Source organism: Raphanus sativus, chromosome 6 (genome assembly GCF_000801105.2).
Source record: "Raphanus sativus cultivar WK10039 chromosome 6, ASM80110v3, whole genome shotgun sequence".
Taxonomy (NCBI): Eukaryota; Viridiplantae; Streptophyta; class Magnoliopsida; order Brassicales; family Brassicaceae; genus Raphanus; species Raphanus sativus.
Window position 1 is genome coordinate 19026598 of NC_079516.1, and position 12480 is coordinate 19039077.

Sequence of the window (12480 nt, forward strand, 5' to 3'; positions counted from 1 at the left end):
CCTGGACGACTTACGTGTAAGTCGTCTAGTTAATAAAATATTGAAATTTTACTTCCAGAGACGACTGATTTATAAGTGTCCAGAAAATAGTCAAAGATCTGACCGAATCGGTCAAATGCAAACTAGCCCTTTCGTAGACGACTTATATATAAGTCTCTGAATTTTTTTTTTTAACAAACAAAGCCCGGGACGACTTAGAATTAAGTCGTCCCTTTTAATTTTCAATTGCAAAGTGACCTCTTTAGACGACTTACCTTTAAGTCTTCTGACGACTTTAAATCTAAGTCGTCTGCGATAATGTTTGTTGAACTTCTTCATTTTTCTCTATGTTTACTAATGTGTTTTATTTTGATATTTGCAGATGATTTTTAAGTTACATGCAGTGTATGGAGAATGGTTGTTGAGAGATTTCCGTTGGGATTTTGTGGTTGATGATCTCAAAGGAGCAAGATTGTTTTTATTGAATGAAGATTCAAAACACATGCTGAACTTGTTGCAATGGCTCAAGAAGATTATAACCTGGACATGAGATCAGTGACTGTGGAGATTAGCTACTCATTACGCAGCAGAAAATGATGTGACTCCAAGGCAGTCTCCCATTCATGTTACAAGTGATAGACAAGTTCGAAACTTGCCGAGATATTGAGGAACGAGAATGCTTTCCTCCAAACGTAAAAGCGGTTGGTCCGGGGAGACAGAAGAAATCAAGATGGCAATCTTGGTTGGAGCTATCTAGGATGAGGGGACACAAACCCAGGAAGAAACACAGGGCACGGAGATGCTCAAACTGCAAGGAAACTGGCCATACGAAAACCACAATGTACACAACCAGTTGACTAGTTGTCCAGACGACCTAAATATAAGTCGTCCAGTCTTGATTACCGTCCAGGACGACTAATTTCTAAGTCGTCCAGTGTTTCGTCTACCTTCTACGAAGTCGTCCAGTGTATTAGACTACCTTCTACTATCCCTTCAAGTGTAATTTTTAGACGACTTTTACGAAGTCGTCCAGTGTATTTAAGTCGTCCAGTGTATTTAAGTCGTCCAGTGTTTAGACTACCTTCTACTATCCCTTCAAGTGTATTTTTTTTTAGACGACCTTTTACGAAGTCGTCCAGTGTATTTTATTTTTAGACTACCTATTTTTTTTAGACGACCTTATTTGTAAGTCGTCCAGTGTATTTTATTTTTAGACTACCTTATTTTTTTTAGACGACCTTATTTGTAAGTCGTCCAGCTGGAAAACCTTCCAGACGACTTATTTGTAAGTCGTCCAGCTGGAAAACCTTCCAGACGACTTATTTGTAAGTCGTCCAGCTGGAAAACCTTCCAGACGACTTATTTGTAAGTCGTCCAGCTGGAAAACCTTCCAGACGACTTATTTGTAAGTTAGAAAATCTATACAAGTTAGAAAATCAAATTAAATCATACATGCCCACAAACATACAAATAGATTTGTGTAAACAAATAGTTCAAATATACAAATAGATTTGTGTATACAAATAGTTCAAATATACAAATTGATTTGTGTATCTATACAAGTTAAAAAATCTATACAAGTTAAAAAAATCTATACAAGTTAAAAATCTATACAAATTGATTTGTGTATCTAATCATACATGCCTACAAACATACCACCATCCTCATTATCTTTCAGATGCTGAACAAGCTCCGTCCATATAGCCAAAGCCATAGTATCCCTCATAGTCTTCGCATTGGACCTAGCAAAGTCTTTAGGGCTAAAGGGGACCCCAAGAGCATGACATTCAATGTACTTTGCAGCGTACACGCCACAATCACCATTGTTGGCCGTGGGTACATCTTTGAGGAGTCTCTCATAAGTGTATCGCTCCAACCCATGCATCTGGTCTCCGCACTCCACAATCAGATAAGGGACCATCTCGAGAAAAGGCTCCATTATCTCATCCCATCTTTCTGGTATGGTAGTTGAAGGTATGTGCTGTCCCAGACGACTATGTGCCTCTTAGGGATCGATATCCAAATAGCCACCCAATGTTTTGTTGTCCAAGTTCAGTGGCGCATAGATATCATCAATGTCCTCCCCCCACTTCTTGTTTGATTGGCAAAATGAAGGCATTGATCCGTCATACAAACTCGCCGCCCCACTAGGTAGCATTTTTCCTAAACCATTGTGATCAGACGACGATGTTTTGAAGACCAGATACTGTTCTCTCCAAGACTGGGTAAAGTTGTGATCCAGGAAGCACATTCGCTCGCTCCGGAAACATTGTGGGTTCTCCTTATACCTCTGCCTCAGCACATTCATCCAAGCATCTATATGCTGCATATAAAATAATACAAGTTAGAACCTTCCAGACGACTTACAAATAAGTCGTCTGGAAGGTTTTCCAGCTGGACGACTTACAAATAAGTCGTCTGGAAGGTTTTCCAGCTCGAAAACCTTCCAGACGACTTATTTGTAAGTCGTCCAGCTGGAAAACCTTCCAGACGACTTATATTTACAAATCTATACAAAGACAAGTTACCAGACGACTTATTTGTAAGTCTTCTGGAATGTTTTCCAGCTGGACGACTTACAAATAAGTCGTCCAGCTGGAAAACCTTCCAGACGACTTATATATTTACAAATCTATACAAAGACAAGTTACCAGACGACTTTAAGATAAGCAGAAGACTTACTACGTCTTCCAGCCATGCTTTGGATGTCCGGAGTTTTTGATACCACCAAGTTGGTGATGTACGTGGTTTGTCCTCTTCCTTAGTGAAATAATCACTGCAAACAAAAAAGCAATCAGTTTTGGTAGACTAAATCAAGCTATTATGGGTAAAGCAATCACTTACGGATCAGTTTTCAACCAATCAGCGAGCTCCTTCATCTTAGGTCTGTTTAGTGTGGGAAATGGATTATACTTTCCCACTCTAAGGAGTTTCCTTCTCTCTGCCGTATAAGGAGATATCTGCGTGGGAGCAGGTTTCTTCGTTCGTTCACTCCTTGCACGCACAGAAGCAGGGAGCTGTTTGGTCCAATACAACCAGGCTCGGTTCTGAAGCTGAAGCTGGATCGGTGGAAGCGAAGCTCGGTTGTTGATCGTTGGAAGCGAAGCTCGGTTGGTCAGTGGAAGTGAGAGGAACAATCTCTTTGGAGGTGACACCATCTGCTTTATCCTCCGGCAAGATCTTATATACCGAGATCGCCTCATCTGCTGTATCCTCCGGCAACAATCTCTGCAATAAAAGAGAACAAGTTAACCCTGGACGACTTAAATAAAAGTTGGGAGAGGATTTTGGTTCCTGCTGGAGTTCAGACGACTTATTTGTAAGTTCTTCTGGAAGGTTTTCCAGCTGGACGACTTACAAATAAGTCGTCTGGAAGGTTTTCAGCTGGAAAACCTTCCAGACGACTTATTTGTAAGTCGTCCAGCTGGAAAACCTTCCAGACGACTTATATATTTACAAATCTATACAAAGACCAGACGACTTAAAGATTTGATATTAACCTCTTTGGGCAGAGGAGAAGGCTGTTTCTTTGTGGAGAAGGCTTTTTCGTTTGAGGAGCAGGCTGTTTCGTCTGAGGAGCAGGCTGTTTAGTTTGAGGAGCAGGCTGTTTCGTTTGAGGAGCAGGCTGTTTAGTTTGAGGAGCAGGCTGTTTAGTTTGAGGAGCAGGCTGTTCGCCTTTTGAGGAGTAGGCTTTGCCTTTTGAGGAGCAGGCTGTCTGGTGGGAGGAGTAGGATGATTGGTTTGAAGTGGAGGCTGATCCTTTTGAGGAGTAGTCTGTTTGTTACTAGCCCCGGTTTCTGGGGCTTGTGGGGTAGGGTGTTTTTTACTAACCCCGGTTTCTGGGGCTTGAGGGGTAGCCTGATTGGTGACACCAACCTTCTTCTCCACAGCTTCCAATCTATCGGAGATCTTCCTAATCTCCCTGATGCACTTCTTAAACCCCTCTTTCATCATGTCACCTAAGTCCTTGAACATGTTTTCTAACTCCTCTCTGGTCACCCAACTAGCCTCTTCTCTAGCCTCTTCTGTAGCCTCTTCTGTAGCCTCTGTAGGAGCCTCTTCTCTAGCCTCTTTAGGAGCCTCTTTAGGAGCCTCTTTACGAGCTTTCTTCCGAGGTCTCTGATTGTCTTCCTCCACCTCCTCCACAACCATCTCTTTGGCTCTTTTCGATGGAGTCACAAACTTGGGTTTGTACCAGTGACTTCCCAGCAATCCATGGTCCACTTCCACGGTCTCCGATCATACATCACTTTAATGATGTTCTCCGCGGGCACGTCATCAACCTCAGAGTCCCATTTTGGCCACATTTCACTAATGTCCTTCTCAACAAAGTTGATCACGCGGGTCTGCAGTAAATAGAAGAAGAATCGAGTTAGATATTTGAAACAAATACTAAATAGACGACTTAATTATAAGTCGTCAACTAAGTCGTCCAGCTGGACGACCTTCCAGACGACTTATTATAAGTCGTCTACTAAGTCGTCCAGCTGGACGACCTTCCAGACGACTTATAATAAGTCGTCTACTAAGTCGTCCAGCTGGAAGACCTTCCAGACGACTTATAATAAGTCGTCTACTAAGTCGTCCAGCTGGAAGACCTTCCAGACGACTTATAATAAGTCGTCTACTAAGTCGTCCAGCTGGAAGACCTTCCAGACGACTTATAATAAGTCGTCTACTAAGTCGTCCAGCTGGAAGACCTTCCAGACGACTTATAATAAGTCGTCTACTAAGTCGTCCAGCTGGAAGACCTTCCAGACGACTTATAATAAGTCGTCTACTAAGTCGTCCAGCTGGAAGACCTTCCAGACGACTTATAATAAGTCGTCTACTAAGTCGTCCAGCTGGAAGACCTTCCGGACGACTTAATTAAGTGAAGATGGAAAGGTACCTGACTCAAGATAGCAGCTTTCATGAATCTGCGGCCTCTGCTGCCGTCGTAAGCCAGAATCGGTGGAGACGGACTGTTTGCTCTGGGTAGACCAATACTAGCACCCAATCCCGGAATAGCTTCGTACGCCCAGACCTGAAGAACTTGTATAAAGCCATCCACGGTGTAACAGCCAGTAATATCTTTGTTCCACAAAGAGTCCATCAGCACCTTAAACGCGACTCTCCCCCATGGATAATTCTCAAACCTTTCTAAATCCATCACTAGCCTTGCGAGAGTAGCTCGTGTAGCGCTTGAGAACTTTTTCCCTTCAATGAATCCAGTGAAGATGGAAAGGTACGCGAGTCGCTTGCGATCTTCCCTGGACCAATCCCCGCATCTCTTCAGTGCTGCTATTATCTGATCAGTACTTGGCCCAGCTTCCCGATGAACTCCCATCATCTCCCAGAAAGAAACCATCTGTGGGGTAACTTCACATTCTGGTGTCTCAAGGTCCTCGATGTAGTCGCAGTTTAGACCAGTGATGTTTTCAAACTCTAACAGTGAAAACCTCGCAGGTTCTGGACCAACGAGACACCACATCTCGTACTTCTTCTTAATGTCCAGCTTTAAACCGAGCAAGTGGTGAACCAGCCTTGAAGCCCAACCAAATCCCTGCTCCTTGAACTTGATGAAAACTCCCAATCTCGACTCCTTGAGCTCTTCAAATTCAGCATCAGTGAGAGCTTCCCTAAGAGCAGTATGCAACTTCGTGTTATCCGTATGATACGAAATGCTATTGTGGGGTTCTGGCTCTTCCCCTAATGTGTATAACCTACGGGGGAGTTCTGGAATATCCATCCTTTTTGTCTGCAAAATAATCAAAGACAACAATAGAAGTCAGAACACAAGCTAAATCAATCACGCCTTAATTGTTACTCCAGACGACTTAGTAGACGACTTAAATATAAGTCGTCTAGAAAGTCGTCCAACTGGACGACTTAGTTGACGACTTATATTTAAGTCGTCTGGAAAGTCTTCCAAATGGACGTACTAAGTCGTCCAGGTTGAAGACTTTCCAGACGACTTACTTACAAGTCTTCCAGTAGAAAAATTTCAAGCGGACCTGATTAGTCGCAGAAGGAGTTCGAGTACTCGTCATTGTGGTTATAGATCTGAAAAAATAAACGTGAAACGGTGAGAATGAGTAAATTGAAAGAGACAACGTTTTATGTTCATCTTTTCCACGAGTTTGATGACTTACCGGCGTTAGGGTTTACAGAGAAACGGCGCTACGGTTTACAGAGAAGAAGCGGCGGCGCTAGGGTTTAGAAGAAGCGGCGGCGCTAGGGTTTAGAAGAAACGGCGGTGCTAGCTAGTGTTTAGAGTAAGCGGCGGTGAGAACGTTGGTGAGCACGGTGGCGAGGGCGACGGTTTGTTCGGAAATAGTGGAAGCGGGGGCGCTAGGGTTTAGAGGAATCGGCGGCGCTAGGGTTAGAAGAAGCTGCGGCGACAACGGTGAGAATGAAGTGAGATAGATAGCCGACGTTGAGAACGATGGTTGTTCGGAAATAGTGGGAATTCGAATCGCCTTTGATATCGCCGGTGAGAGAGAACTGTTAGGGTTTCTGTTCGCGGAAAATGAAAAAAAAAAAAAAAAAATCACCTTATATATTGGGTAAATAATCCGGTTAGCTTTAAAAGTACATTGGTAAACTTTAAGGTTTGGTCCGGTTTAGACGACTTATTCTGGCTGATAATGTACATCAGACGACCTAATATTTAGTCGTCTGGGAACAGAAGACTAAATATTAAGTCGTCCAATACCCTAAAATGAACCCCTAAACTAAAATGACTAAATTAACTTACTAACCACGTTATAAAATCAAATTATACTTCAATAGTGTTTACTATACACAGAAACGAACACGCCTAGGTAATTTTAAAAATTTTCAAAAACGGTTTTAATGCTTTCCAAAATCTAACCCTAAGAACACATACAATACTACAACATATGTTGATGAAACATAAACTAAAGAATATCATGACTCACTACTTTCACTCATCTGGGCTGAAAACAATTGAAATTTGTTATATATTAATTTATATCTCTTAAGACATATGTTAATTACATAATTCCAATTTTTCACTTATCAAAATATTTTTTACAAAATTTTTAAATTATGTTTAAGAATAACTGTCCAGACGACTTAACTTAAAGTCGTCTGGACGACTTATTTTCAAGTCGTCTGTTTACAGACGACTTGCGAGGGGTAGAAACGTAAAAAAAAATCCGTTTTTTTGTTTGTTCACAAGGAGATAGTTGTAATTTCAATAGCCTTTTAAGTTACTTTTGCCTTTGACCCAAGTTGGGGTACTCTTTTGGGTTTGACTCCAAGTTTTGAGTCACAATTGGTAATTCTCCCTTAAAATTAATGAATATTTTTAAGAAAACAACAAAATAAAAATATCACTAGAGTTTGGTTTCAATTCTTGTTGTTTTATTTGGGTCATCAGTTTTTTGTTGTTTCAATTCAGTTTTTGGATTTTGTTAATTATTTTCATAAATGCGTATATGAATTTAGATTTTGTTGTGTCAACCTCCAAAACAAATTATATAATTCAAAGTCGTATCAGTGTTGTTTTTAATTCACTTTTTGGATTCGGTTAAAATGCATATATCTAAGAGAGTTAGATAAGAACACAAAATTTCAAATAAAATTTCATGAATTTATATAATTTTAAAACAAATTTACTTATTTGATGTAATACAATTTTTATAATATAATAATATACAAAATCTCAAAGTACTATCAAATAAAGAAACAAGTGTTTTGGTTTTAAATCCCAGCAAATTCCAATCACAATTCCAATAATTATGTATTCTAAAAACTTATATATATATGTAAACAAAGTTGTTGACAATAAAAAATATGTACACAAAGTTAATGTTTTACAGGTGTATATAAGGTGTAGGAGTTTATGACATAAGTTCGGCTTGTTAAATTGTTTTAATTTAATAACTAGATTAGGACCCGCCCTAAAGGGCGGAAATTGATTTGTCAAATTTCAATTAATAATATATGGTATATATAATATGTGGGTATAATATTATATATATTTTGTGTAACATTTATATATATACATATTAGACATATATATAATATTTTATTAAATATATATAGAATTTAATAGTGTTATAATTTGTGTTGTACTTGTTATTAGTTTGTATTTAATCTTCTTTCATTTTTAGTATAATAATTTGCATTGTCACACCTTTTACCTTTTAATTTATACACATATATAGTTATCCCATTTTTCAAAAAAAAAACTTATACAGATAGTCTCGTAAAATGTAATATATAAAAAACATATTTAAAAAATCTACTGACCATATGCCACCATTATTTGGTTGTTTGAACCAAAAAAAATCATGTTCTTGCATAACTGTGTATTGTGATATGATGTAGGCGAAGAGTAAATATATGGAAGTAAAGTTAGTGATACGAACATGAGCCTATGTTGGTCTATGCCACAATTATTTGGTTTTTTGAAGATTAATGAGTATAAGCATACACGGTCTTTGTATGCTTACGTTGTAAATGAGTCGGATATTTTTTTCTCTTATGTCTGGAATGATATGGAACTCGTTGATTTAAGAGTGGTTCAGTTTTATATGATCTAATTATATTAAGAGATTAACCAAATATATTATAAAAGTGTTACTGGTTAAGTTTAACTAATCTATGTTGGTTAAGATTTGGTTTAATTTAAGTTGGTAGGTTGCATTGTATAGGAGGCATGATATATTCTAGCAACAACTATGAAAGAGTCCAAAATTTAAATGAGAACTTCAAATAGTAGATAATCCCTAAATTAATAGATTAGATGAATAGAATTGTTTGTGATTTAATATAGTTTAAGAAAATACACATATATTAAAAATACTTTGAACAGTTTATGAAATATTACTTTGTGAATTATGCATGTATTAAAATACTTTTTGTGAAAATACTAAAATATGTTTTCATACCATTATAAGTGTAAATGTCCTAGTCATTTGTTAAAGTAATATTTTCATATATTATGTTATATAAAAAACGTTGTTGTATGACTTTATTATTTATTAGGAACGTTGCGGGACACTTACATTAGTTACGTAATGTTTTTTTTTGGTTTTAAAGGTTCCTCAATTTGCGTTGATATAGGAAGATTTAAGTAATAATTTTTGGTTGTATATAATAATTTAAGTTAAAAATGAATACGTGTAACCGTAAACTCTAAGATAATTCTTTTTAACAGTGTATATATATTAATTGAAAAGTATTACAACATATTTTGGTATCAATGTGTCATCACGAAAATGATTATGAAGATTCTTAAAAAAATATATATTACATTTTTATTAAACTAATTATCAAAATTGAGTAATATTAGACAAATAATATTTTCTATTTTCTCCCTTAAATAAAAATTACAAAATTATCTAATATGATTAACGTGTATATATATATATATATATGTAATTTTTAGTATCTTTATGTTTTTGATATAACAAAAATATAAATGATCATAGAATCATACGAATATAAAATTTCATTTAATAGATATTTATATTATGACAAAAAAAAAATATATATATATATATAAAAGGCGGAAACCCCATGAAAGATGGAAAGCACTGGCAGAGAAATCTTAAAGATATATATATAACGTTCAAATAAAACTTTATATCATATATTAAAATACATAAATACGTTAATTTCGAAATTTACATTAAAAAAATATTAAGACCTTAATAATCTAATATTGAAATCTGCATTGAATAATCTTACACTGAAAATTTTGTAATTAATTGTTTAAATTTCTGATATAGTAAATATACAAATGTTAATAAAATCATATGAGTACAAAATCTCAATAATAAATATTTATATCAGAATATATATATATATATATATATATGTTCATATCATTAAAAATATTTATATACCATATAAATAAATAAAAAGATTGTTTTAATTTATTTATTAAAACAATTATTGTAGATAAACAAGAAATATTTTTGATTTATGTGCTTATTCTAATTTAATTATATAATACGTAAATGGACAGAAAATAAATAATAATATGTAATTTTTTGTATATATAATGTTCATCATTCACAAGGCTTGTGAAGTAGATTTTAATCTAGTAGATTATTATTTGTTGGTTTATTCTGATTTTTAGAATTTCATCATTGGTTATGTTCTTAGTAACTCAGTGGTCTCCTAGTCATACATTTTTGTTCTCTCTTTTGCATTTTCAAAAATTGAATTTTTATTCCCATATTTTGACCTTTAAAACATGGGTTATGTTATATTATGTATTTGTTAAATATTATTTTTATATTTCATTTCTCTTTCTGGAACTTTTTTGCATAATGTATCACTTCACTGTCATAGTCACCGGATTTTCTCAATCTTTACATGGATTCTGTCTAAGTTGTAAATACTCATACATCTTCATTCATAGATAGTCTCAAACCTCCACATTAAAACGTAATTACTAGCACTAACAATACAAACACAGGACTTTGTCCTAAGCTCGTCATCTTCTTACACTTACCCCTAACACTTTGCAAACACACAAGTTTTCTTACCACTTCACTCCCTTCTGACGACCTGAAGGAAACAGTCACAGAACCAACGCTTGCCTCCTCCTCTTAAGCCTTTCGCTGTCTTAACGGTCTTCCCAAGATCCAAGATTCTTCGTTGAGACCTGACCCATTCCCTTGTCTGATCCTGTAGTCTGCGTTGTTGCTAAAACCACCACCTTGCTGTCTTAAATTTGCATAGGAAGAAGATAAACCATGAATGGCCATTGAAGCAGCAACAGATGAAGGACTATCTAAAGCCCCAAAACACCGGTTAGAAGCTGATGATACATTACCACCAGCAAGATGACTGTCACTAGGTATCCAGACTCCAAAACCACCAGACATATGATTATCTATTGGTCGACCATACAAGGCAGCTAATGCCTGTGGATGTATCTGTCCTGAAGAAACCATAGCTTGAATGTTTTCATATCTTTCCATAGACTCTGCATCCTTACTCTGAGAAGCTGCACCGCTTAATCTCTTCAAATACAATCGGTACTTCTGCAGTAAATCAAGAAAACCTTAAGACACTTTAAAGAAAGAAAATATTCAAAACCAAACAAACCTGCAGATGACTAGCGACGTTCTCTCTGCTTAATCTAGGCACGTTCATCAACTCAAGAATCCGCTTTGGTACAGCTTCTGAAACAATAAGAGAGAACTGTGGTCATGAGCACACACATGACAAGCAACAGTAATCATTGGTTAAAGATCGGTCATACTATCAATGCCAAGATGGTTTATAGCCTTGACGAATTGTTGATGCAACTCCATGGACCAAACAACACGCGACTTCTTGGAACTGTTTCCAGGATCAAGAGGATCATCATCTTCTTCTTCTTCTGCTTCTCTAACAACCCTTCTCTTGTTCTTCCTACGTTTCACACTCCCCTCTGAGACTCCACCAAGAGAGAAAAGACTCTCCAAGCTGCTGCTGCTATCTAAAGCTTTTGGAATCTCCTTGCTGACTGTGCATTTCCTGCGGACCACATGTTGCCATATGTTCTTGAGCTCTTCGGGACGAATCGGCTTAATGAGATAATCACAAGCTCCCTGGTTGATTCCCGTCATCACCGTCGCTGTTCTTCCATCAACAGACATCACTAAAGAGAGAGACGAAAAAAACAGAGCAAAGTGTAAGAAACAGAGCAAAGTGTAAGAAACAAAGCAAAGTGAAGAAACAGAGAAAAGTGTAAGAAACAGAGCAAAGTGTAAGAAACAGAGCAAAGTGTAAGAAACAGAGCAACAACAAAAAAAAAAATCAAAGACTCTTTCTTTTAACTTACTGATGACAGGGAGATCCATCTCGAGACCAACTTGCTGGAGAAGCTTGTAACCGTTCATACCAGGCATATGAACATCGCTTAAGACCAAATCGAAACAGCCTTTTCTTTCTCTCAAGAGGGTTAACGCAACATCGGCTTGGGAGCAGATGGTAACTGCAAAAACAGAGCAAAAAAAAAGGAAGAGAGTTTTAAGAGAAGATTAAGAAGAGAGGAATGGGAGGAATGGGAGGGTCAGACCTTGGTACATGAGACGGAGAAGCATTTTCTCGAGGATTATAAGACAGGAAGTGTCGTCGTCTACGACAAGAACTCTTAACCCACAAGGAAACTGATCGCTGATGGTCATGCTTTGTTCGAACATACAAAGAGAGTTTGTTTAGTGTTTGGTGTGAAAGATGAGAAGGCTAGAGAGAGAGAGGTGAGGGAGGGAAGATACAGATGGGAGGAGGGGAAGAGAAGATATTAATGATTGAAGCCGTACAGTGATGAGTAAGTAGCCACTGGTTTTAAGAGAGAGGCCATGGAAAGCGACCCGTGATAGCTGTAGTAGTGGCACGCATTCGTAAATAACTTCAATTTGTACTGCCCCTATTTAAAAAAAACATATTTTTTGTTGTTTTAGTTATTAAAACAAACGAAACACACGATGCATATTTAAATAGTTTTATATTACAAAAATCCAAAACTGAGTTGTGTAGAGAGAA

At 37.1% G+C, this 12480-nt stretch overlaps 1 protein-coding gene and 1 long non-coding RNA gene across 2 annotated transcripts; both read right to left on the reverse strand.

Annotated features, from left to right (window-relative positions):
• Positions 1 to 5474: 5474 nt before the first annotated feature.
• LOC130496639 (uncharacterized) lies at positions 5475 to 6251 on the reverse strand. Its single transcript, XR_008935793.1, has 3 exons — positions 6114 to 6251; positions 5976 to 6024; positions 5475 to 5719 (listed from the first exon to the last, which is right to left on the reverse strand). It is a non-coding gene; the product is annotated as an uncharacterized LOC130496639 (long non-coding RNA).
• Positions 6252 to 10331: 4080 nt separating this feature from the next.
• On the reverse strand, positions 10332 to 12259 carry LOC108806293 (two-component response regulator ARR14). Its single transcript, XM_018578366.2, has 5 exons — positions 12014 to 12259; positions 11777 to 11929; positions 11213 to 11593; positions 11056 to 11132; positions 10332 to 10991 (listed from the first exon to the last, which is right to left on the reverse strand). The coding sequence occupies exons 1-5, from the start codon at positions 12135 to 12137 to the stop codon at positions 10554 to 10556; spliced, it is 1173 nt and encodes a 390-aa protein (XP_018433868.1). The 5' UTR covers positions 12138 to 12259; the 3' UTR covers positions 10332 to 10553.
• Positions 12260 to 12480: the final 221 nt, after the last annotated feature.

Bases quoted from the DNA above. Each gene is read 5' to 3' on its own strand.
- LOC108806293 (XM_018578366.2), bottom strand. From the start codon at position 12,137: ATGTTCGAACAAAGCATGACCATCAGCGATCAGTTTCCTTGTGGGTTA. The intron at 11,594-11,776 runs GTAAGTTAAAAG...CTCTCTCTTTAG, and splicing joins GATGGATCTCCCTGTCATCA to TGATGTCTGTTGATGGAAGA. The intron at 10,992-11,055 runs GTTTGTTTGGTT...GATTTACTGCAG, and splicing joins ACGTCGCTAGTCATCTGCAG to AAGTACCGATTGTATTTGAA.